The sequence below is a fragment of the Lolium perenne genome, chromosome 1 (genome assembly GCF_019359855.2).
Source record: "Lolium perenne isolate Kyuss_39 chromosome 1, Kyuss_2.0, whole genome shotgun sequence".
Classification (NCBI taxonomy): Eukaryota; Viridiplantae; Streptophyta; class Magnoliopsida; order Poales; family Poaceae; genus Lolium; species Lolium perenne.
The window spans coordinates 230,157,857-230,185,567 of NC_067244.2; the positions used below are offsets into that span (position 1 = coordinate 230,157,857).

Below are 27,711 nucleotides of genomic sequence, written 5' to 3' on the forward strand. Positions count from 1 at the left end.
TCACTTCACCACACCAGTACCTCCACTTGCACTGACCATGGCTTGACCAAATCGAGCAGAACATGCCATGCCGTGGCATGGCATGCCACTCCATGGCCAGCCCTCTCTCTGGTCACCACAGGCCTGCCTCACCTTGTCATTTCTCTTCCTCTCACTCACCTGAACCTGCCCAGACTTTGACTCGACGAATCCCTGCGCCGGAGACGCCAGAACACGCGTGCCCAGTGGCGCCCAGAACACGCCCATGGCGCGCCAGAGCGCGCCTGGCGCCAACCCTGGACGCACCAGAGCGTGACGACGCCCACTGCCTCGCATCACCTCGGCCCTTCCTCTCAGCACCAGTCGACGCACGACGACACACTGAAGCGCCTGGACACGGCCACCTGCCCGCGGGAACGCCGCAATCGACAACCACGACTCTGATCACCCGCCGCGGTACTGACCCTTCCCATCAAACGCGCCATCGCCACAGAGCCCCTGCCGCGCCACGATCAAGCGCGTCAGCTTCGCCAGTGCATCAGCAAGCAGACGTGCCCACTCCTTGCCCCTTCGCGACCTTGGAACGGCGACGACGACGACAGCCCTTGCTCCGCCCCACGGCCACCTCCCGCTCCTATAAAAGGAGGACTTCTCCTCCCGAATTGAGCACACAGAACACTTCCTCTCCTCACCACAACTCTTCTCGACACCTCAATTCCTTCGATTAGCCACCCCACTGCTCGAATCGCAAGATCATCGCCGCCGCCAGTACACGGAGTTCGCCGGAGGAGGAGGCTGCCCCAGGAGACGCCATTGCTACCGTTGGCTTCCTCATCGACGACACGGTCCCTGCGCACATCTTCGACGACCGCCGGAGCTCCGACGAGCTCGCCGACCCCCTACCACCGCCGCCAGTAAGTCCATCTCTCGCTGGCGACGACGAAGCACCTCCACCGTGCGATGCACTTCTAATCGCACGGCTGATATATCCCGTACCGTTTCGCTCGTTTCAGCCCAATGACAGGTGGCCCCCACCTTGTCAGCTAGCCCGCTGCGAAACTGGGCCGGCCCATTTCCTTCCCGCACTGCACAGCCCGTTATTTCTCCCGTCAGCCCATGTTTTAAATTCAAAAATGAAAAATAGAGAAATAATACAATCTGATGTCAACTTTGAAATTTAATAGGGACAAATCTACTAGGCCAAATTTTACAAATTTTATATATTTGGAAACCTTAGGAAATTATCTACCCAATGCCACTGGATTGAACCCTAGATCTATTATAGAATTAAAGTGAGAAAATAAACAAGGCAGGGACTTTTCTGTTTTAGAATAATTATTAAAAATCAACCATAAATGCTTTTAAGATAATTCCAACTCCTATAATTCACATTTCACTTGTACTAATTGTTTCTGCAGAAATATGCCATGCTTACTTTGAATGATCATGGCCTAGTTTAATTAAAGGACTTTATGGCTATTTCTAGTCAAAGATATTGTCCAAAACTATTAAGAAATCATATGGGAGTGTTTCTCTCATTTAAATCTTGTCACCACCAATTCAAAATGAGGTAGAGACTCTGGTCATTTAGGTCTCTGATACGTCTCCGACGTATCGATAATTTCTTATGTTCCATGCCACATTATTGATAATATCTACATGTTTTATGCATACTTTACATCATATTTATGCATTTTCTGGAACTAACCTATTAACTAGATGCCGAAGAGCCAGTTGCTGTTTTCTGCTGTTTTTGGTTTCAGAAATCCAAGTAAGGAAATATTCTCGGAATTGGACGAAATCAACGCCCAGGGGCCTATTTTCACACGAAGCTTCCAGAAGACCGGAGAGTCAACGAAGTGGGGCCACGAGGCAGCCAGGAGGTAGGGCGGCGCGGCCCAAGCCCTGGCCGCACCGACATGTCTCCTGGGCCCCTCGTGACGCCCCCTGACCTACCCTTCCGCCTACAAATAGCCTTCGTCGCGAACCCCCAGCACCGAGAGCCACGATACGGAAAACCTTCCAGAGACGCCGCCGCCGCCAATCCCATCTCGGGGGATTCAGGAGATCGCCTCTGGCACCCTGCCGGAGAGGGGAATCATCTCCCGGAGGACTCTACGCCGCCATGGTCGCCTCCGGAGTGATGTGTGAGTTGTCTACCCCTGGACTATGGGTCCATAGCAGTAGCTAGATGGTTGTCTTCTCCTCATTGTGCTTAATTGTCGGGTCTTGTGAGCTGCCGAACATGATCAAGATCATCTATCTGTAATGCTATATGTTGTGTTTGTTGGGATCCGATGAATAGAGAATACTATGTTATGTTGATTATCAATTTATATCTATGTGTTGTTTATGATCTTGCATGCTCTCCGTTATTAGTAGAGGCTCTGGCCAAGTTTTTGCTAGTAACTCCAAGAGGGGGTATTTATGCTCGATAGTGGGTTCATGTCTCCGTGAATCTGGGGGAGTGACAAAAACCTCTAAGGTTATGGATGTGCTGTTGCCACTAGGGATAAAACATTGATGCTATGTCCGAGGATGTAGTTATTGATTACATTACTGATACGTCTCCGACGTATCGATAATTTCTTGTGTTCCATGCCACATTATTGATGATATCTACATGTTTTATGCACACTTTATGTCATATTCGTGCATTTTTTGGAACTAACCTATTAACAAGATGCCGAAGAGCCAGTTGCCGTTTTCTGCTGTTTTTGGTTTCAGAAATCCTAGTAACAAAATATTCTCGGAATTGGACGAAATCAACGCCCAGGGTCCTATTTTGCCACGAAGCTTCCAGAAGACCGAAGAGGAGACGAAGTGGGGCCACGAGGTGGCCAAACCACAGGGCGGCGCGGCCCAAGCCCTGGCCGCGCCGACCTATGGTGTGGGCCCCTCGTGACGCCCCTTGACCTGCCCTTCCGCCTACAAATAGCCTCTGTCGCGAAACCCCCAGTACCGAGAGCCACGATACGGAAAACCTTACTGAGACGCCGCCACCGCCAATCCCATCTCGGGGGATTCTGGAGATCTCCTCCGGCACCCTGCCGGAGAGGGGATTCATCTCCCGGAGGACTCTTCACCGCCATGGTCGCCTCCGGAGTGATGAGTGAGTAGTCTACCCCTGGACTATGGGTCCATAGCAGTAGCTAGATGGTTGTCTTCTCCCCATTGTGCTTAATTGTCGGGTCTTGTGAGCTGCCGAACATGATCAAGATCATCTATCTGTAATTCTATATGTTGCGTTTGTTGGGATCCGATGAATAGAGAATACTATGTTATGTTGATTATCAATTCATGTCTATGTGTTGTTTATGATCTTGCATGCTCTCCGTTATTAGTAGATGCTCTGGCCAAGTTGATGCTAGTAACTCCAAGAGGGAGTATTTATGCTCGATAGTGGGTTCATGTCTCCGTGAATCTGGAGGAGTGACAAGAACCTCTAAGATTATGGATGTGCTGTTGCCACTAGGGATAAAACATTGGTGCTATGTTCGAGGATGTAGTCACTGATTACATTACGGGCAATACTTAATGCAATTGTCTGTTGTTAGCAACTTAATACTGGAGGGGGTTCGGATGATAAACTGAAGGTGGACTTTTTAGGCATAGATGCATGCTGGATAGCGGTCTATGTACTTTGTCGTAATGCCCAATTAAATCTCACAGTACTCATCATCATATGTATGTGCATGGTCATGCCCTCTCTATTTGTCAATTGCCCAACTGTAATTTGTTCACCCAACATGCTGTTTATCTTATGGGTGAGACGCCTCTAGTGAACTGTGGACCCCGGTCCTATTCTTTACATCGCATACAATCTACTGCAATACTTGTTTTACTGTTTTCTGCAAACAATCATCTTCCACACAATACGGTTAATCCTTTGTTACAGCAAGCCGGTGAGATTGACAACCTCACTGTTTCGTTGGGGCAAAGCACTTTGGTTGTGTTGTGCAGGTTCCACGTTGGCGCCGGAATCTCTGGTGTTGCGCCGCACTACATCCCGCCGCCATCAACCTTCAACGTGCTTCTTGACTCCTACTGGTTCGATTAAACCTTGGTTTCTTACTGAGGGAAACTTGCCGCTGTGCGCATCACACCTTCCTCTTGGGGTTCCCAACGGACGTGTCAACTACACGTATCAAGCAAATTTCTGGCGCCGTTGCCGGGGAGATCAAGACACGCTGCAAGGGGAGTCTCCACATCCCAATCTCTTTACTTTGATTTTGTCTTGCTTCATTTTATTTACTACTTTGTTTGCTGCACTATATCAAAATACAAAAAAATTAGTTGCTAGTTTTACTTTATTTTACTGTCTTTATTGCACTCTATATCAAAAACACAAAAAAATTAGTTACTTGTATTTACTTTATCTAGTTTGCTTTATTTACTGTTGCTAAAATGGCCACCCCTGAAAATACTAAGTTGTGTGATTTCACAACCACAAATAATAATGATTTCTTATGCACCTATTGCTCCACCTGCTACTACAGCAGAATTCTTTGAAATTAAACCTGCTTTACTGAATCTTGTTATGCGAGAGCAATTTTCTGGTGTTAGTTCTGATGATGCTGCTGCCCATCTTAATAATTTTGTTGAACTATGTGAAATGCAAAAGTATAAGGATGTAGATGGTGATATTATTAAATTGAAATTGTTTCCTTTCTCATTAAGAGGAAGAGCTAAAGATTGGTTGCTATCTCTGCCTAAGAATAGTATTGATTCCTGGACTAAATGCAAGGATGCTTTTATTGGTAGATATTACCCCCCCTGCTAAAATTATATCTTTGAGAAGTAGCATAATTAATTTTAAACAATTGGATAGTGAACATGTTGCTCAAGCTTGGGAAAGAATGAAATCTTTGGTTAAAAATTGCCCAACACATGGACTGACTACTTGGATGATCATCCAAACCTTCTATGCAGGACTAAATTTTTCTTCGCGGAATTTATTGGATTCAGCTGCTGGAGGTACCTTTATGTCCATCACTTTGGGGGCGGCTACAAAGCTTCTTGATGATATGATGATTAATTACTCTGAATGGCACACGGAAAGAGCTCCACAAGGTAAGAAGGTAAATTCTGTTGAAGAATCCTCTTCCTTGAATGATAAGATTGATGCTATTATGTCTATGCTTGTGAATGATAGGACTAATGTTGATCCTAATAATGTTCCGTTAGCTTCATTGGTTACCCAAGAAGAACATGTTGATGTAAACTTCATTAAAAATAATAATTTCAACAACAATGCTTATCGGAACAATTCTAGTAATAACTATAGGCCATATCCTTATAATAATGGTAACGGTTATGCTAATTCTTATGGGAATTCTTACAATAATAATAGGAACACACCCCCTGGACTTGAAGCTATGCTTAAAGAATTTATTAGTACACAAACTGCCTTTAACAAATCTGTTGAGGAAAAACTCAATAAAATTGATATTCTCGCTTCTAAGGTTGATAGTCTTGCCTCTGATGTTGATCTTTTGAAATCGAAAGTTATGCCTAATAGGGATATTGAAAATAAAATTGTTACTACAGCAAATGCCATCCAAGTTAGAATTAATGAGAATATAAGATTGATGGCTGAATTGCGTGCTAGGTGGGATAGAGAAGAAAATGAAAAACTAGCTAAAGAGAAGAATGTAGCTAAAGTTTGGACTATTACCACCACAAGTAATGTTGATTCTTCACATGTTTCTGCACCTCCTACTATTAATGGTAAAATAATTGGTGTTGGCAATGTTTCTACTCCTAGTGCAAAGCGTACAAAACTGCCTGAAATTGCTAAAACTGCTGAAATTGCTTGTGATAAAACGGCTGAAATTTTTTCCAACCTTGGGGATGATGATCCCATTGCTGTAGCTCATAATGATTTAGATTTTTATGATTGCCACATCTCTGAAGTTATAAAGTTCTTACAAAAACTTGCTAAGAGTCCCAATGCTAGCGCTGTAAACTTGGCTTTCACAAAACATATTACAAATGCTCTCATAAAAGCTAGAGAAGAGAAACTAGAACGCGAAGCTTCTATTCCTAGAAAGCTAGAGGATGGTTGGGAGCCCATCATTAAGATGAAGGTTAAAGATTTTGATTGTAATGCTTTATGTGATCTTGGTGCAAGTATTTCTGTTATGCCTAAGAAAATCTATACTATGCTTGACTTGACTTGCCACCGCTGAAAAATTGTTATTTGGATGTTAATCTTGCTGATCATTCTACGAAGAAACCTTTGGGGAAAGTTGATAATGTTCACATTACCGTTAATAATAACCTTGTCCCCGTTGATTTTGTTGTCTTGGATATTGAATGCAATGCATCTTGCCCCATTATATTGGGAAGACCTTTTCTTCGAACCGTTGGTGCTACTATTGATATGAAGGAAGGTAATATTAAATATCAATTTCCTCTCAAGAAAGGTATGGAACACTTCCCTATAAAGAGAATGAAGTTACCTTTTGATTCTATTATTAGAAAAAATTATGATGTTGACACTTCGTCTCTTGATAATACTTGATACACACTTTCTGCGCCTAGCTGAAAGGCGTTAAAGAAAAGCGCTTATGGGAGACAACCCATGTTTTACTACAGTACTTTGTTTTTATTTTGTGTCTTGGAAGTTGTTTACTACTGTAGCAACCTCTCCTTATCTTAGTTTAGTGTTTTGTTGTGCCAAGTAAAGTCTTTGATAGTAAAGTTCATACTAGATTTGGATTACTGCGCAGAAACAGATTTCTTTGCTGTCACGAATCTGGGCAAAATTCTCTGTAGGTAACTCAGAAAATTAAGCCAATTTACGTGAGTGATCCTCAGATATGTACGCAACTTTCATCAATTTTGGCATTTTCATTTGAGCAAGTCTGGTGCCTCAATAAAATCCATCTTTACGGACTGTTCTGTTTTGACAGATTCTGCCTTTTATTTCGCATTGCCTCTTTTGCTATGTTGGATGAATTTCTTTGATCCATTAATGTCCAGTAGCTTTATGCAATGTCCAGAAGTGTTAAGAATGATTGTGTCACCTCTGAACATGTATATTTTGATTGTGCACTAACCCTCTAATGAGTTGTTTCGAGTTTAGTGTGGAGGAAGTTTTCAAGGATCAAGAGAGGAGTATGATGCAATATGATCAAGGAGAGTGAAAGCTCTAAGCTCGGGGATGCCCCGGTGGTTCACCCCTGCATATTCTAAGAAGACTCAAGCGTCTAAGCTTGGGGATGCCCAAGGCATCCCCTTCTTCATCGACAACATTATCAGGTTCCTCCCCTGAAACTATATTTTTATTCCATCACATCTTATGTGCTTTGCTTGGAGCGTCGGCTTGTTTTTGTTTTTTGTTTTGTTTGAATAAAATGGATCCTAGCATTCATTGTGTGGGAGAGAGACACGCTCCGCTGTTGCATATGGACAAATATGTCCTTAGGTTCTACTCATAATATTCATGGCGAAGTTTCTTCTTCGTTAAATTATTATATGGTTGGAATTGGAAAATGATACATGTAGTAATTTGCTATAATGTCTTGGATAATGTGATACTTGGCAATTGTTGTGCTCATGTTTAAGCTCTTGCATCATGTACTTTGCACCCATTAATGAAGAAATACATAGAGCATGCTAAAATTTGGTTTGCATATTTGGTCTCTCTAAAGTCTAGATAATTTCTAGTATTGAGTTTTGAACAACAAGGAAGACGATGTAGAGTCTTATAATGTTTACAATATGTCTTTTATGTGAGTTTTGCTGCACCGGTTCATCCTTGTGTTTGTTTCAAATAACCTTGCTAACCTAAACCTTGTGTCGAGAGGGAATACTTCTCATGCATCCAAAATCCTTGAGCCAACCACTATGCCATTTGTGTCCACCATACCTACCTACTACATGGTATTTCTCCGCCATTCCAAAGTAAATTGCTTGAGTGCTACCTTTAAAATTCCATCATTCACCTTTGCAATATATAGCTCATGGGACAAATAGCTTAAAAACTATTGTGGTATTGAATATGTACTTATGCACTTTATCTCTTATTAAGTTGCTTGTTGTGCGATAACCATGTTTCTGGGGACGCCATCAACTATTCTTTGTTGAATATCATGTGAGTTGCTATGCATGTCCGTCTTGTCTGAAGTAAGAGAGATCTACCACCTTAATGGTTGGAGCATACATATTGTTAGAGAAGAACATTGGGCCGCTAACTAAAGCCATGATTCATGGTGGAAGTTTCAGTTTTGGACGTGTATCCTCAATCTCATATGAGAATAATAATTGTTGCCACATGCTTATGCATTAAAGAGGAGTCCATTATCTGTTATCCATGTTGTCCCGGTATGGATGTCTAAGTTGAGAATAATCAAAAGCGAGAAATCCAAAATGCGAGCTTTCTCCTTAGACCTTTGTACAGGCGGCATAGAGGTACCCCTTTGTGACACTTGGTTGAAACATATGTTATGCAATGATAATCAGTGTTAACCCAAGCTAATTAGGACAAGGTGCGGGCACTATTAGTATACTATGCATGAGGCTTGCAACTTGTAAGATATAATTTACATAACTCATATGCTTTATTACTACCATTGACAAAATTGTTTCATGTTTTCAAAATAAAAGCTCTAGCACAAATATAGCAATCGATGCTTTCCTTTTTGAAGGACCGTTCTTTTTACTTTTATGTTGAGTCAGTTCACCTATTTCTCTCCACCTCAAGAAGCAAACACTTGTGTGAACTGTGCATTGATTCCTACATACTTGCATATTGCACTTATTATATTACTCTATGTTGACGATTATCCATGAGATATACATGTTATAAGTTGAAAGCAACCGCTGAAACTTAATCTTCCTTTGTGTTGCTTCAATACCTTTACTTTGATTTATTGCTTTATGAGTTAACTCTTATGCAAGACTTATTGATGCTTGTCTTGAAGTACTATTCATGAAAAGTCTTTGCTTTATGATTCACTTGTTTACTCATGTCATTACCATTGTTTTGATCGCTGCATTCATTACATATGTTTACAAATAGTATGATCAAGGTTATGATGGCATGTCACTCCAGAAATTATCTTTGTTATCGTTTTACCTGCTCGGGACGAGCAGAACTAAGCTTGGGGATGCTGATACGTCTCCGACGTATCGATAATTTCTTGTGTTCCATGCCACATTATTGATGATATCTACATGTTTTATGCACACTTTATGTCATATTCGTGCATTTTCTGGAACTAACCTATTAACAAGATGCCAAAGAGCCAGTTGCTGTTTTCTGCTGTTTTTGGTTTCAGAAATCCTAGTAACGAAATATTCTCGGAATTGGACGAAATCAACGCCTAGGGTCCTATTTTGCCACGAAGCTTCCAGAAGACCGAAGAGGAGACGAAGTGGGGCCACGAGGTGGCCAAACCACAGGGCGGCGCGGCCCAAGCCCTGGCCGCGCCGACCTATGGTGTGGGCCCCTCGTGATGCCCCTTGACCTGCCCTTCCGCCTACAAATAGCCTCCGTCGCGAAACCCCCAGTACCGAGAGCCACGATACGGAAAACCTTACTGAGACGCCGCCGCTGCCAATCCCATCTCGGGGGATTCTGGAGATCTCCTCCGGCACCCTGCCGGAGAGGGGATTCATCTCCCGGAGGACTCTTCACCGCCATGGTCGCCTCCGGAGTGATGAGTGAGTAGTCTACCCCTGGACTATGGGTCCATAGCAGTAGCTAGATGGTTGTCTTCTCCCCATTGTGCTTAATTGTCGGGTCTTGTGAGCTGCCGAACATGATCAAGATCATCTATCTGTAATTCTATATGTTGCGTTTGTTGGGATCCGATGAATAGAGAATACTATGTTATGTTGATTATCAATTCATGTCTATGTGTTGTTTATGATCTTGCATGCTCTCCGTTATTAGTAGATGCTCTGGCCAAGTTGATGCTAGTAACTCCAAGAGGGAGTATTTATGCTCGATAGTGGGTTCATGTCTCCGTGAACTGCGGAGGAGTGACAAGAACCTCTAAGATTATGGATGTGCTGTTGCACTAGGGATAAAACATTGGTGCTATGTTCGAGGATGTAGTCACTGATTACATTACGCGCAATACTTAATGCAATTGTCTGTTGTTAGCAACTTAATACTGGAGGGGGTTCGGATGATAACCTGAAGGTGGACTTTTTAGGCATAGATGCATGCTGGATAGCGATCTATGTACTTTGTCGTAATGCCCAATTAAATCTCACAGTACTCATCATAATATGTATGTGCATGGTCATGCCCTCTCTATTTGTCAATTGCCCAACTGTAATTTGTTCACCCAACATGCTGTTTATCTTATGGGAGAGACACCTCTAGTGAACTGTGGACCCCGGTCCTATTCTTTACATCGCATACAATCTACTGCAATACTTGTTTTATCAAGTTTTCTGCAAAACAATCATCTTCCACACAATACGGTTAATCCTTTGTTACAGCAAGCCGGTGAGATTGACAACCTCACTGTTTCGTTGGGGCAAAGTACTTTGGTTGTGTTGTGCAGGTTCCACGTTGGCGCCGAAATCTCTGGTGTTGCGCCGCACTACATCCCGCCGCCATCAACCTTCAACGTGCTTCTTGACTCCTACTGGTTCGATTAAACCTTGGTTTCTTACTGAGGGAAACTTGCCGCTGTGCGCATCACACCTTCCTCTTGGGGTTCCCAACGGACGTGTCAACTACACGCATCAATTACGCGCAATACTTAATGCAATTGTCTGTTGTTAGCAACTTAATACTGGAAGGGGTTCGGATGATAACCTGAAGGTGGACTTTTTAGACATAGATGCATGCTGGATAGCGGTCTATGTACTTTGTCGTAATGCCCAATTAAATCTCACTATACTCATCATAATATGTATGTGCATGGTCATGCCCTCTCTATTTGTCAATTGCCCAACTGTAATTTGTTCACCCAACATGCTATTTATCTTATGGGAGAGACACCTCTAGTGAACTGTGGACCCCGGTCCAATTCTCTATACTGAAATACAATCTACTGCAATACTTGTTCTACTGTTTTCTGCAAACAATCATCTTCCACACTATACATCTAATCCTTTGTTACAGCAAGCCGGTGAGATTGACAACCTCGCTGTTTCGTTGGGGCAAAGTACTTGGTTTGTGTTGTGCAGGTTCCACGTTGGCGCCGGAATCCCTGGTGTTGCGCCGCACTACATCCCGCCGCCATCAACCTTCAACGTGCTTCTTGACTCCTACTGGTTCGATAAACCTTGGTTTCTTACTGAGGGAAACTTGCCGCTGTACGCATCACACCTTCCTCTTGGGGTTCCCAACGGACGCGTGTCGAACGGAAAGACAATACGTCAACCATGCGCATCAAGCAAATTTCTGGCGCCGTTGCCGGGGAGATCAAGACACACTGCAAGGGGAGTCTCCACATCGCAATCTCTTTACTTTGTTTTTGTCTTGCTTCATTTTATTTACTACTTTGTTTGCTGCACTAAATCAAAATACAAAAAAAATAGTTGCTAGTTTTACTTTATTTACTATCTTGTTTGCTATATCAAAAACACAAAAAAAATTATTAGTTGCTTATATTTGCTTTACTTATTTCAACATGTTTCCTTTTAATTTTACCGTAAAAGACATGCCGGTAGGACGTGGGTCTATAATTGGGAGAAATAATATAGAAGAATTTTTCAATCATGTTAGTACCGTTGAAGATTTGAAGATAGACACTTGGTAGAACTTGCTCCTACTTATGAAATTGCTGCTGCTGCTTTAGTTCGCATGTTGGAAACTAAATTTGTTAATCTCAATCCTATAATCCAACACATGTTTCTTACACTCGGTGATATGGAAGAAGGGGAAAAGAAAGATTTTGTTTTATAAACCCTTCTTAGAGAATTTGGTGGTATAACAAGAGAGGCTAGAAAGGTCTTTATTAAATATAAGATGCTTGGTTCTTATACCAATTTTGTTAGTCTCCTTGAAAAGATGGACATGGAGAGAGTAAGGTACACTAATAATATTAATGATGGTGGGGAGATCAAAGCACCAATACCATGTAAGCTCCTAGCGATGAATGACGCACTAGAAAATAACTATGCTTGGCTTGTTCCTCAAAATTTGTTTGATGAGAGTAGCAAGCCCAAGACTAATGAAAAGGGAGCCGCTAAAACTTATGTATCCAACATACTATGCATGGTTGAGAAAACCCCACACCCCGCTGTAGATGCACCATCTTTTGATAACACTTGATACACACTTTCTGCGCCTAGCTGAAAGGCGTTAAAGAAAAGCGCTTATGGGAGACAACCCATGTTTTTACTACAGTATTTTGTTTTATATTTGTGTCTTGGAAGTTGTTTACTACTGTAGCAACCTCTCCTTATCTTAGTTTTGTGCATTGTTGTGCCAAGTAAAGTCGTTGATAGTAAGGTTCATACTAGATTTGGATCACTGCGCAGAAATAGATTTCTTTGCTGTCACGAATCTGGGCAAAATTCTCTGTAGGTAACTCAGAAAATTATGCCAATTTACGTGAGTGATCCTCAGATATGTACGCAACTTTCATTCAATTTGAGCATTTTCATTTGAGCAAGTTTGATGCCTCAATAAAATTCGTCTTTACGAACTGTTCTGTTTTGACAGATTCTGCCTTTTATTTCGCATTGCCTGTTTTGCTATGTTCGATGGATTTTTCGATTCCATTGACTTTCAGTAGCTTTGTGCAATGTCCAGAAGTGTTAAGAATGATTATGTCACCTCTGAACATGCATATTTTGATTGTGCACTAACTCTCTAATGAGTTGTTTTGAGTTTGGTGTGGAGGAAGTTTTCAAGGATTAAGAGAGGGAGATGATACAACATGATCAAGGAGAGTGAAAGCTCTAAGCTTGGGGATGCCCCGGTGGTTCACCCCTGCATATATCAAGAAGACTCAAGCGTCTAAGCTTGGGGATGCCCAAGGCATCCCTTCTTCATCGACGACATTATCAGGTTCCTCCCCTGAAACTATATTTTTATTCCATCACATCTTATGTGCTTTGCTTGGAGCGTCGGTTTGTTTTTGTTTTTGTTTTGTTTGAATAAAATGGATCCTAGCATTCATTGTGTGGGAGAGAGACATGCTCCGCTGTAGCATATGGACAAATATGTCCTTAGGCTCTACTCATAGTATTCATGGCGAAGTTTCTTCTTCGTTAAATTGTTATATGGTTGGAATTGGAAAATGATACATGTAGTAATTGCTAAAATGTCTTGGATAATGTGATACTTGGCAATTGTTGTGCTCATGTTTAAGCTCTTGCATCATATACTTTGCACCTATTAATGAAGAAATACATAGAGCATGCTAAAATTTGGTTTGCATAATTGGTCTCTCTAAGGTCTAGATAATTTTTAGTATTGAGTTTGAACAACAAGAAAGACGGTGTAGAGTCTTATAATGTTTACAATATGTCTTTTATGTGAGTTTTGCTGCACCGCTTCATCCTTGTGTTTGTTTCAAATAACCTTGCTAGCCTAAACCTTGTATCGAGAGGGAATACTTCTCATGCATCCAAAATACTTGAGCCAACCACTATGCCATTTGTGTCCACCATACCTACCTACTACATGGTATTTCTCCGCCATTCCAAAGTAAATTGCTTGAGTGCTACCTTTAAAATTTCTATCCTCTACCTTTACAATATATAGCTCATGGGACAAATAGCTTAAAAACTATTGTGGTATTGAATATGTACTTATGCACTTTATCTCTTATTAAGTTGCTTGTTGTGCGATAACCATGTTCCTGGGGACGCCATCAACTACTCTTTGTTGAATATCATATGAGTTGCTATGCATGTCCGTCTTGTCTGAAGTAAGGGAGATTTACCACCTTTATGGTTAGAGCATGCATATTGTTAGAGAAGAACATTGGGCCGCTAACTAAAGCCATGATCCATGATGGAAGTTTCAGTTTTGGACATATATCCTCAATCTCATATGAGAAAATTAATTGTTGCTACATGCTTATGCATTAAAGAGGAGTCCATTATCTAGTGTCTATGTTGTCCCGGTATGGATGTCTAAGTTGAGAATAATCAATAGCGAGAAATCCAATGCGAGCTTTCTCCTTAGACCTTTGTACAGGCGGCATAGAGGTACCCCTTTGTGACACTTGGTTAAAACATGTGCATTGCGATAATCCCGGTAATCCAAGCTAATTAGGACAAGGTGCGGGCACTATTAGTATACTATGCATGAGGCTTGCAACTTGTAAGATATAATCTACATAACACATATGCTTTATTACTACCGTTGACAAAATTGTTTCTCGTTTTCAAAACCAAAGCTCTAGCACAAATATAGCAATCGATGCTTTCCTCTTTGAAGGACCATTCTTTTACTTTTATTGTTGAGTTAGTTCACCTATTTCTCTCCACCTCAAGAAGCAAACACTTGTGTGAACTGTGCATTGATTCCTACATACTTGCATATTGCACTTGTTATATTACTTTACATTGACAATATCCATGAGATATACATGTTATAAGTTGAAAGCAACCGCTGAAACTTCATCTTCCTTTGTGTTGCTTCAATGCCTTTACTTTGAATTATTGCTTTATGAGTTAACTCTTATGCAAGACTTATTGATACTTGTCTTGAAGTACTATTCATGAAAAGTCTTTGCTTTATGATTCCGTTGTTTACTCATGTCATATACATTGTTTTGATCGCTGCATTCATTACATATGCTTACAATAGTATGATCAAGGTTATGATGGCATGTCACTCCAGAAATTATCTTTGTTATCGTTTACCTGCTCGGGACGAGCAGAAACTAAGCTTGGGGATGCTGATACGTCTCCGACGTATCGATAATTTCTTATGTTCCATGCCACATTATGGATAATATCTACATGTTTTATGCATACTTTACATCATATTTATGCATTTTCTGGAACTAACCTATTAACAAGATGCCGAAGAGCCAGTTGTTGTTTCACTACAAGAAAAGTTCTGATAGACAACGTCTCAAAATCGTCCGCTAAGGGGTATTTTTCGTCGCCTATGGGCCTAACCCGACGATATGGGTTCTGTTGTGGAAACTGCGTCAGGCAAAGTCCTACGACGATTTTTTCGGTCCGTCGCGCTTGGGCGCCCTTCCGCCACGGAAAATCGGACCGTTGCCCAAGTGTTTCCGGGAGCCCGTTGACTGCTGACGTCATGCAACCGACACGTGGCGACGCCGTTAGCGCGCTTAACGGCGTTAACCGGCTGAAACCCCGTGGTAGATGGTAGGCCCACACGAGGCCTGCCACGTCTTAAGCGGGCCGGCCCATTAAGTTTGCGAGCCGGGCCAGCTGACTTAGTTTGACCGGTCAACTATATGGCTGGGCTGGTCCATTAGTTACGTGGGCCGGGCCTAACCTCTAAGGTTGACTGGTCAAAACTTTAATGGGCCGACCCACTAAGCATGTGGGCCGGGCCGAATGCACTCGTTTGACCGGTCAACAGGCAAAAGGGCCGGCCCACAAGACATGTGGGACCCACTTTCTTGGTATCGGGCCGGCCCATTTACAAAGTGGGTCCACATTAAGGCAACTGGGCCGGCCCAAGAAGTTATTGGGCAGGCCCAATTAGCATGTGGGTCCCACTTTCCTGCTATCGGGCCGGCCCATTTAGTACGTGGGGTCCATATTTGATCAAATGGGCTGGCCCAACAAGCCAGTGGGCCGGGCCAAAAGCACAGGTGGGTCCCACTTTCCTGTTAAAGGGCCGGCCCATTTAGTATGTGGGGTCCACCATATAGCAAGTGGGCGGCCCAACAGGTTAGTTGGGCGGGCCAAAAACACAGGTGGGTCCCACTTTCTAGTTAAAGGGCTGGCCCATTTAGTATGTGGGGTCCACCATATAGCAAGTGGGCCGGCCCAACAAGATAGTGGGCCGGGCCAAAACGACAGGTGGGTCCCACTTTCTGTTAAAGGGCGGCCCATTTAGTATGTGGGGTCCACCATATAGCAAGTGGGCGGCCCAACATGCTAGTGGGCGGGCCAAAAACACAGTGGGTCCCACTTTCTGTTATAGGGCCGGCCCATTTAGTACGTGGGGTCCACATTTGATCAAATGGGCTGGCCCAACAAGATAGTGGGCCGGGCCAAAAACACAGGTGGGTCCCACTTTCGTCTTAAAGGGCCGGCCCATTTAGTATGTGGGGGCCACCACAAAAGCAATTGGGCTGGCCCAACTAGTTAGTGGGCCGGCCCAGTAGTGGGTGGGGTCCACCTTAAAGCAAGTGGGCCGGCCCAATAAAAGTGTGGGGTCCACAGTAAATCAAGTGGGCTGGCCCAATAAGTAAGTGGGCCAGCCCGTTTAGTTGCTGTTTATATGCCGGCGTAATAGGCGCTTTAGGATTTTGTGGGCCGGCACATATGTGATTTCGCCTAATTGGGCCGTTTAAGGGATGGGAATTCGTGATTTAGCTATCGAGAATATTTACGCAGCATTGATTTACGGGATAGCCTCACTTACCACAAGCACCAAAGAAAAATGCGCGAAAGAACTATAAAAACTAACTAAATATTACATCGGTGCAAGGCATTGAAAAAATATTACGAGAACCCGAGAGAAATTGAATGGTAATTAAACCTAGCAATACAATGAAGGGATCAGACAAATCTTTTAAGTTGTCCATGCGGCACCTATATCTGAAACAAAGACATTACAAGTTAAGATGACAACAATGGAAAGGCAAAGACACTACAATATTGTTTGCCAAAGAATTTGGAACTCATCATTTCGTCGTTATAACAAGATCATTGTAATGCGCACAATAAGCAAACAAAGAGTGCATGCCGCATACCAACAGCCAATATAACAGAGCATGTTAGAATGAAACAACAGACTTACTACTGTCTAGTCCCATGCAAACCAACATGTTCAGGGAGTACAAAATTGGCATGAACAACATAGTAGCAGGCTATAAATTTTGTAACAACGACTGAGCAAGATGAAGTTATGATGGCTACATCTACAGAGCAGGGAATGTAAACCAAAAATAGAAGTTACGATGGCAAAAGCTAAAGAGGAGGGAATGTGAACCAACATGTGCCAAGTGCAATTACTTCATTTTGGCCGTGAACTAAATAATACTCCTGAACTTATAGTGAAGGGGATGCAAATCAAGATGTTTCGGGATATAAACTTGTAATGAGCAACACATAGAGGATAGTTAATGCTGGAGCTTAGGATGGACCAGATACAGAATATAGTGGGATCACCTGTGAACTTGTATAAGAGGGAATGCAAACCAATATGTTCAGCTTTCCATATGTGAGCGTCATGCCAAGTCAGAGAAACAAGTCAATAATGCAGCTTTTGAAGAACAAGATGGCACGCAAAATTATTATCTAGTAGTATGACAAGTATATTTGTACTACAGGCTAGATAGCAGAGTGATAGCATGCCAAACTAAGTCCTTACTTTATTAGCTTACAATGAACTAGATACAAAACAATGGCATCACCTGTAGTACAGGGAATGCAAGCCAACATGTTCATGGAGTAAAAAATTGGCACAAACAACATAGTAGCAGGCCATAATTTTTGTAACAACGGCTGAGCAAGATAAAGTTATGATGGCTAGATCTACAGAGCAGGGAATGTAAACCAAATATAGAAGTTACGATGCCAAAAGCTATAGAGCAGGGAATGCGAACCAACATGTGCAATTACTTAAAATTGGCCATGAACTAAATAATAGCAGGATGTTACTATAATACCTATAATTTTTGTAACAACGACTGAGCAAGATAGAAGTTATGATGGCTACATCTACAGAGCAGGGAATGCAAACCAAAATGTTCAATCGCTTAAAGTTAGCAATGAAGTAGTAGCAAGGTGTTACGGTCATAGCTAGGAATGAACTAAAAGAGCTTCAGACAAACAAGCATCTGAACCCAGAACATGGCGCTAAAAAAAGGGACTTACATTAGGAGAAGCACTCTGTGGGAGTCACAGCAGATCTTCCTGGGGTTGATAGATCCGGTGATGAAGTACGCTACATGTGCTACTTGGGGTTGGAGAGACGGCCATTACACTTCATGGTTACTCATCTCATCTGCAAAAACGTAATGGCGCGTCGTTAGCACAAACAGGTTGCCCCAAGATTAAACAAGAACTTGCAGACAAGCAATAGAAAAGCGACAGTAGAAGAGTTTAGATCATGCACGGCGCCGGTGAAGCAGATCCGGTTAATGCACAGTGGTGTCGGTGAGCTAGATCCGATGCGGTGGACGACGGATCCGGCGAAGCGGCTCCGGTGGGGTGGACGATACCGCAGCTGAAACGACTGCGGTAGACTCTTTGGATGAGTATATGGTTTCGAGGTTCGGCGGGGATGATCCGGTCCGGTTGATGACGGCGTCGATGAAGCGGCTCCGGCAGACAGCCGGATGACGAGGATCGCGAGGCCTCGGGTAGGCCAGGGAAGTCCGGCGGGGATGTTCCGGTGCGGTGGCCGTGTGGAGGTGGGAGACAGAGGGACTTGGGAAGTTCCGGTGGGTGGTCTCAGAGGAGAGAGTGAGGGAAATGAATTTTTTTTTGGGGGGTTTCCGGAGCTAGGGAGGTGGTGATCGAAAAAAAATGACGGGTAGACCCCCCACCAACCGACTTATACATGGACATTGTTGTCATCTTTACGAGGGTAGAATGGGAAGTTAGAAGCGTGTGAAATATTTGTATTTTTCGGGCGGGAAGTTTTGCATTTGGAATGAGATTTGAATTTGGCCACAGTCCAAGTACTAAGTAATACAAAAATATGAGACCGTACTAGTACGGCCAAATGTCACATCAATTCATCATCACGTTGAAAATCGGTTACCACGATCATAATTATTGGCCGTTGGCACATCAGTTCTCCAACGCTTGATCCAACGGTCAAAGTTCCTTTTTTTTAAGAGAACGGTCAAAATTCATTGGATTCGCTCGGGAACTGCACGCGCCAAAACGAGTCTGACGAAGATGTTTCTAGAGTTCTCACGGACGCGCCTTGGCGATACATTGAATGCAAATCTTGCAAGGTCAAAAAAAAATGCAAATCTTGCAGGATCGTATGTGGCTGCTATGAGCTGAAGTACTCCATGAAACCATGAACATACATGTAGATGGGAATCCCATGTAGACGATCTGAAGAACGACCCGCTGCATCTTTCACAAATCCATCTACATGACATGATAAACTTTAATTAAGAAGCAGCCACGTAACAATTATTGCCCAAAATCTAACGGGTTCGACAATAAGCTGGTAATTCTCTATTATATATAAACACCAAAAAAATATAGCAAGTAAGAAAGGAGTGTCAATGCCACCAGGACTTACAAAAAAAGGGAATTAGCACTTCGTAATCTCTTTGTTTTTACACATACCTTCTGCTCAGGAATCCAGGGCCTAGGGTCACATCAAGTCATAATCAGAAACCAAAGTCGGTTCCCATGTTCTCCAATTCAAAACGCGTACAAAATATTTCAGTGTGTGAAATAATTGTATTCAATAGGCAGGAGGTATATGCTACAGTGTTGAGATTTTGAATTAGACGGTTGTTAAGCTATTGATTATATGAAGTCGAAATTTGGTAGTATACATAAGTATCTTTGTTCACAACTACTTTGTACGAAGCGAGGAGCAGTTTGTTGTGTTGCGGCACAACACAAAGGAGAAGCACTTGTTCCGTTCATTGCACTCAATATAGCGATGAATGAACCAGACCAGTTGACAAGCTTCTAGACCTGGGCTATATGTAGAAAGCTGGAAATCAATGGATCACGAGAAAATCATCGGTGTCAAGCTTTAATGCACTAGCCAACGCGACCAAAAGTCCGAACTTGAGACTATGGGCTCTGATACCATGTCAAGCTTCATCCACGAGCCAACGGAACCACAAGTCAGAACTGATGGAAAGGGCTAGGCAATCCACTTATAATATTAACAATCAGCGGTTCCGGTTCAAAAAATCCACATCACAACAAGGAAACGACCACCAAGATCATAGCAATTGCGAGATAAATGCACCTACGAAATATGCTCGGACTAAGGAACCATTTTACAAGACGAAGGTAATGACACATCCTTGTCCCCGTTCATCTCCAATTATCTAGCAGATACTCTTCTTACTACTTGACTAGCATTCCTAACCTGCTCGGTAGGGCCTCCTTCTGTCTCGCTATCGTTCTAAAATTGTCGACTTCTAGTCTTAGCGCGGTGATGCAGCTCGTTCTACTTGGAGTTGCTCCTCTAGAACTTGAGCATGCAAATACTTTGACTTGGACATGGACTTGCACTTCAGCAGTCCAGCATTCCGTAAGAAAGTGTTTTTGGCAATGCCTTTCTTTTTATTGCCATAGAAAATGCCTTCACACATTCTTCATCGGTTTTTTTCCAGACCGTTTTTACCGGGTTTTGCCATCTCTAATTTCATATCTTCTGCCAAAAAATTCAGTTCGTACACATGTGTAAACATGATAGTTACTACGAGAGAAACTTCTTGATAGTAGATTTATGACGTGTATGACCTACTTTTATTCCTACAGTTTGGCATGTCTGATTCACATCACATGAATTTTAATAAACATATATAATATCATATTGACATGTACTTTACTACTCCTACAAGTTGGGATGTGAGTCGTCACAAAATTTCAATCTTTTAGAAGACTTACAAGAACACTGTGCGACTTCTCCAATCACTTCAAGTTTGTTCTTACGGCATGCTTCAAAAATCTCTGGCGAAGTCATCTCTTTGTTTGGTTCCCTTTTACTTGCATTATGTAACATCTGCATTTTAGTACTACCATTTATAAATCGAATAACGTGGTTGAAATGGAGGATCATAATATAAGCTGCACACTGGTGTATATACTCCGCATGATCTTTTACTAAAATATTTCTAAATAGCAGTATAAAACAACATGTCCTTACTTTTTGCCGAATGTGCACTATAAGGTTACGAGATCCCGTACGGCTAGGTAAAAGTAGTTTACCGCGGTTTTTCTGATTCTGTTTAGCCAAATTCTGCAAAAAGGAGACTAGTGAGACACTGCTATAAATAAGAATCCAAGATGTGATCTGGTCTCGATCTTACAAATCATACCATATTCTTTGGATCAGACCAGTGCTTCACAAGATCTCCCCACTTTGTTTGTCAGTCATTTTCTTAAAAGGAGATATAGTTGGAACACTCCCGATAATCTTTCCAGTGAAGTATTTCTTCTTTAGCCTCTTTGCGATCTTGGCGTGAACGATCTGAGAATAGACTGTTGAGAACATGCTTTACTTCCTCTTGGTCCTCATCGAACTCGAACCTTAACTGTTCACAACAATATAAACCGTTGGTGCGATATACATAGAGCCAACAACAAGCTAGAAGGAACGGGACGTGCCAATGTGGTATACTAGTATGAGTAACATTACCAAGAGAAAGATGACTTACGTGTAACTGTGCACTAATTTTTCAAAATGCGCGAGAGGTGTCTACGTGCTCTTTCCATGTTGGGAAGATAGGAATTTCATTCTGACGAAAATTCCTACATCCGATGCTAATTTACAAGATTCTTACGGGTCCAGTGGCCTTCTGCCACCTACGATAGATGAAAGGCGAAATCTTGATTCCATCCCGGCAAGCTTAGCTACGAACATTTTCCCTCTTTGTTGGGCCCCTCGTTTTTCTTGATCGTGGTGCAACTACAAAGTTAAGCATTACATCAAGCTATCAAGGTAGATATATATATTTATATATATATATATATATATTTATTTATTTATCTATAAAGTATAACTTTATAACGGAGAATGAAACTATAAGCATTGGAAAATGTACCTTCTTCGGTGTGGGGCTCATCCTCAGGGGAGTTGTCTATGGTAGGACTAATATGGGTCAGTGGGAGATCATCAACAGTTTGTTGATGTTGTGCTAGCAGTGTTTGGCCAGTTGTGGTTGTGTCAGCTGGGACTGGTACAGTGTGTCCTTGGGCAGTATTTCCTACCACAGCTACTGCTGATCCCAATTGTGGCTGAGAAGTTGCCGTGGAAAGCGGATTCTGCTGCCAATTGTTGTTGAGAAGTTCTTTGTGGAAACTGATTCTGCTGCCAATTGTGGCTGAGAAGTTCTTTGTGGAAAGCGGATTCTGCTGCCAATTGTGGCTGAGAAGTTCTTTGTGGAAACAGGTTCTGCTGCCGATTGTCGCTGGTTGACTGGATTGGTAACAGGTGGCTGATTCAACCTCTTGGGGTGTTCACCACGTTTTTTTATTTCAGTACTCTTAGCATTTTCGTTATTTTCTTCAACTAGTGCCATGAATCGCTGAGACTGTCTAGTAGCAGAAGCAGGTTTCTTTTTTGGTTGCAGCTGTTCTATCACCGATTCAGGTGCATATTGAATGGTCTTCCTCTCATTGGTGGTTCTGCTGAAATTCTTACTTGAAGGCTGCAGATTCCTAGCACACATAAACGATATTTCGGTCTCTGAAGTCCCATATATGATGATATGCAAATGGGATAGAATGAAGAACAGTAAAGGATGACGTGCATGCTGAAACATATATATGATGCATTAAGGAGACCTAGAGGTGGCATGTGAACATGTTTGGTGGGATTCAGGATACAAGTATACAACACATGGAAGTTGCAACAGATATCTCAAAGTAAAAACACGAGAAATCACCTGGTGGGGTTGAGGAGAATGGTCGGGCAAGGCATCTTCCTGAGTCAGCTCTCCAAGAGGCTCAGCAGGATCAAATTGTGAATCATAACATTGTTCTTTATCTTTGGGGAGGGGAAAGGGTTCTTCTCCGATTTTGTTCAGGTTTGCACTAGAGGCAATAGCGTTACAAATGCTTGTGCCCACACGGCTTGCATATCTTCTACATATATTCCGTATCCGTTTCTCTTTTAATTCATTCTTCTGTATTGCAATAATATCTAGCATGCATTACAAAAAAATGCTAATGAGATGGCGGTGCAAGTAAGCAAAAAAATACTTTTCGAAATCACATGCATAACGAATGCGGCCATATCAACCTTCTTGGAAGTGGGCACGTGTACGCTTTGGTTTCTGCCGTGGACCATGGGGGCGCCCATCTCTCCGATCCGGTGGACGGAAGGAGTAGGGGATTATGATACGAGAACCCGGGGATGGTGATTGTCGGTGACATGGGGGGGGTGGAAGTGGGCTAGGGCGGAGGTCGTTTGGTCCTGTGGTCGTGGGTGGGGGTGGGGGAGGTGGAAGCTACTCCGGCTTGCTAAAAAGCAAGGGAGACGGCGGAACGTCGTCGGTCACTACGGTGGCCGATGAGAAGGCGATAGTGCTGGTGTGGGAGTGGGACGGTGGGCAGCGCCGGCGTGTGAGATGATCCGGTGGGTCATGCAGGGTGGAAGCGTGAGAGAGAGATGCGGGGTTCGGCGCCGCCGGTGATAGGTCTGAATTGAGCGGTCCGGGGGGATAAGATCGACACTATACTTATTTCACATCGCTTTGAATTTTGGAAGCGGGAGGGGGGGGGGGATTTCGGCGGGAATTTTGGGGCAGAGTTGAAATTATTACTGGTTGGTGGAAAACTTGTGGAACCCTAGCCTACGAAATCCAGTCTGAAGGCGAGGGTCCTTTTGGTGTGGCTTTTTGGCTTTTGGGTTTTGGAAGCCAAAAGAATATAATATTTGTTTTTGGCTTCCAAAATCCAAAAGCCAAAAGGCAAAAAAAAGCCACAACAAAAGGGCCACGAGTATGTTCGGGGTCAAGGGGATATGCTTGTTGGTTCTTGGGTGCATATGATCTCTTTATTTCGAAATTCATCTTCTATACATTTTGAAAAATGTCAAAAAAGAATAAAACGAAAAATGCATGTGTACTTCTTCGCTTGCTTTATACACATAAAATATTTCAATGGAAAATCGAATAGTAATTTGGGCTATGTAAAAAAGAGTTACTCCGTAAAAAAAATGTGCTAACCATAAGGCTTTTTATGAGACATGTTTTCTCTCTTTTTTTACATCGACCATGAAAAAAACTTGTTTTTTTACATCAACCATGAAAAATACTTTTTTTTACATCGACCATGAAAAATACTAGGAATTTGCTAAGAGCATTCACAACGTGTAGCCAAAAGTGGTTCCATATTTGATTTTTGGCTTTTGGAACTAGTTCCATACATTGTAGAGGTAGTTCCAAAACCAGAAAAACAAGGAACCGGAGCAAGTAGGTGCTCCGATGCCAAATTTCACTTTTGGCATTTGGAACTAGTTCCCTACATTGTGAGAGTAGTTCCATATTGGCTTTATGTGTTGTTTTAGCTTGATGGCGGGTCCCACGTTATAAATATTTGGAACCACTACATTGTGGAGCTATTGTTATATTTCACACCAAAGCCAAATTCACCATCGTATCAGATTTGGCAATAGCAACATTGTGGATGCCCTAAAGTTATATTTTCCATCTTGTACACAATTAAAAATATCTTTAAAACAAACAAATCTCTAATGTCTAGGTGTACCATCTCTACTAGTACTAGTATATACTAGTAAATTACACGTGCCTTGCACGTGAGAGCTCTTTTTTTTAGTGAAACAACTTCGACGCAGGATTTTGTGAAGCTTTTTAACTTAATTGGTCAAACATGCGAAGCATGTGCCATTTACTTGTACAACTTTATCGGAAAAAAATTACTTGTACAAGCTAGTTCCCCTAAGTACTACCAGCACATAAGTAAACAAAAGAACCAGGGACATCATCAACTGAAAACAACAATCTATTCATATAGCGGCTCTTGCATCACCCTTTGAAAATCATCTACCTGCAAAGATGAGTGCAGAGTTTCTGCTCGTGCTTTCACCTGTTCCAAGATCTTCCAGTTGATCTCATGGACATCTGCATCAGCCAAAGCGGTAACCAAGTTGCCGGCCACTAGCTTAACGCAGATCAGCAACAGCATGTAGGCCATCTTGAATTGTAGAATTCCATCCTCGGTTCATTTCTTTGTTCCGCCAAGTGGCCACATCCAAGTCCTTTTGAAGACGCCTAATCTTAGCTTCCCCATTGCCACATCCTTCTGTTTTTTTCCTACAAACGTTTGCATCATTGGAACTCTGGACATCTGTGCTACAATGCTGCTTGGCAGGGACATGAGCAGTCACTTGCTTCTGCGATTTGCCATGCATAAAATCAATCAGCAGATTAAAAGGAAATATGTTGGTTGATTCATGTCACCACTTTGAGCAACCCATGAGTTTCTAAACCTTAAATGGAGTCTAAAACATTGCAATAAAAGGGTGGGTGCATCATTTGGATGCAGAGGCCGGGGCGACCCTATTTTCAAGAAAAAATTAGGAAATCTGAAATCTATATCTATATCTCTACCATCTATACCACTCCACTCCAGTTGACAGTTTGATCTCTTTCAGTACATTAGATTATGTCATGTTTAAAACACTATTATAAAATTACCTCCTTAATGTTGAGCTCAGGAGGATCCAGATGTGCTGATCCTAGGCGGCCCCTCAAATGATTGCTTGCTAGAACAATAGGACCAAATCCCGCCTCCTTTCTACCAATGTCTACATCACTGGCGCGCTCACTGTCTTTGTTAGGAACATGAGCAGTGGCTAGCTGCTGCAAATCAAAGTTCATCAAATCAATCAGCAAACAACACATATGAAATTTGAGCAGTGCGGCTAAATACCTTCTTCAGCAGCTGCCCCACGGAATCGTCCTTTTGGCGGCACATCACACGGGTGAAAAATCTCGGCAACGACTTGGGGTGCGGTGATTTTGTCCCATTCCACAGTATGCCGAGCTTGGCTGCAATTATCTTATTCTGCAAGATATTTTGCCTCCGAGATTCTTCGTAGGCATTCTCGAGGGGAATATCTAGCAGGCATTACAAAAAAAAACAGATGCTAATAACAAGCAGTGGAAGCAAGCAATAAACTAGTCTCGGAAATCAAATACATAACAAAAGCTGCCGGACAAAGTGTTCAACCTTGGTCGACTGGGGAGGTGGCGCGTTGGCCGTTCGTTTTGGTTCGGTGGATCATGGTGGCGCTTTGTGTACCGATCTCGCCAGCCGGTAAGATGAACCAGTGAGTCGGGGAAGCAGATCCGACGAAGCGGATGGAGTGTGGTTGACGGCGTCGCTGAGCTAGCTCCGGCGCGGTGGATGTCGGCTACGGATGGAGGACTGAGAGGGAGCGAGACGGACTAGGTGCGAGGTAGGGAGAGAGGCCCTTGCTTGTCCGTGGGTGGGGCTGGATATAGGGGAAATGAAAGCCCTAGAAGATAGCATCCTGCTAATATCCTAGTACAAAACAATTGAACTAGAAAATCCCGCCAATATATGGTGCTGAATTGCGGGCGGCTCATAGCTTGTGCACAAATAAAATGGGAAAATCCAAAAAATGTACTAGTTCAACAAAAAAACTCTAGTGGCAAAGTCGCTAGCTCGCCATGAGAAGATGCACTCCGCCAAAAAAATGTCATGAGAAGCTAGTTTGCTATGGATCTTGCATTAACCCTGCTCGAAAAAATGGTGGGCACAAAAGACAAGCTAAATCAAAAATAATGGTGGTAGAAAGATGTAACTCTCAAATGTAAACTCTACTAAACAGGGCCAGCTCAAAAACATGCCTCATATTATTAGTACTTCCTCCGGTCCATATTAACTGCCACTAAAATGGATGTATCTACAAATACATCCATTTGAGTGGCATGTATATGGATAGGAGTAGTAGATCAAGGAGTTGCGAGACAGTGGAGGAAATGAGGTGGGGAGGAGGAGGGTGACGACCAGACCCCCACCTCCACGGCACAGCATAAATAGAAGCTAAAATATGTGAAACAGTGGAGCAAATGAGGTGGAAAGGTCTTCTTTTTAGCCCCAGCGTCACCGCAGATCAGGTGACATGCACCTATTGCATGTCACCGTGTGACATGCGGTTTAAATTCAAATTTGAACACTGCGAACAAATCTGAAAAAAATCATGCATGTTCATAGATATTAAGATAACCCCTAAAAAATTCAAGTCAAAATTCGAAACATACATCGAGAAACAAAAAAGAGAAATCTGTCATGAATAGTTCCCGAATTCAAATCTGAGTTTCTCTGTAGACTATTCACATCTGAGTTTCTCTTTTTTGTTTCTCGATGTATGTTTCGAATTTTGATCTGAAATTTTTAGGGGTTATCTTAATATGAGCTGTGAACGTGCATGATTTTTTTCAGATTTTTTCGCAATGTTTAAATTTGGATTTAGGCCGCATGTCACACGGTGACATGGTGCATGTCACCATGTCACCTAGCTACCGCTCGAGAAATGGAGCCCCTCTCCGCTGGGCTCCATAAAAAGCTTCACTGCTCGTGTCAGGCTGTTGAAGACACTGGCAAGTGCATGTCAGGGGGACAGAGAATAAATTTTGTCCACGCGTCGGCGCGTGCTGTCTACCCCAAACCCTAAACTCTGTCTTATGAAGTCAAAGCATGCATGAAGAGAAGTGGTTTTTGGTTTCAAACATGGAAATTTCAAAAACCCTCTCAAGAGCTACATTTTGGAGTGACTATTTTTTCATATTCATGATTTAAACTTGTTTAAATGGGCATAAAAATGGGCATAAAATTCAAAATAAATCAAAATAAATGAAACACCAAGGCACATAGTCTTCTTATGTCATATAGTAAGCATTCAATTAAGTTGATAAACAAGGTCTAGACATACTC

At 42.5% G+C, this 27,711-nt stretch overlaps 1 protein-coding gene across 1 annotated transcript; it reads right to left on the reverse strand.

Annotated features, from left to right (window-relative positions):
• LOC127322327 (uncharacterized) lies at window positions 1-26,105 on the reverse strand. The gene is made up of 6 exons (XM_071824823.1): window positions 25,981-26,105; window positions 25,681-25,868; window positions 25,446-25,610; window positions 24,998-25,141; window positions 444-504; window positions 1-383 (listed from the first exon to the last, which is right to left on the reverse strand). The coding sequence occupies exons 1-6, from the start codon at window positions 26,033-26,035 to the stop codon at window positions 1-3; spliced, it is 996 nt and encodes a 331-aa protein (XP_071680924.1). The 5' UTR covers window positions 26,036-26,105.
• Between the last annotated feature and the right edge of the window lie 1,606 nt (window positions 26,106-27,711).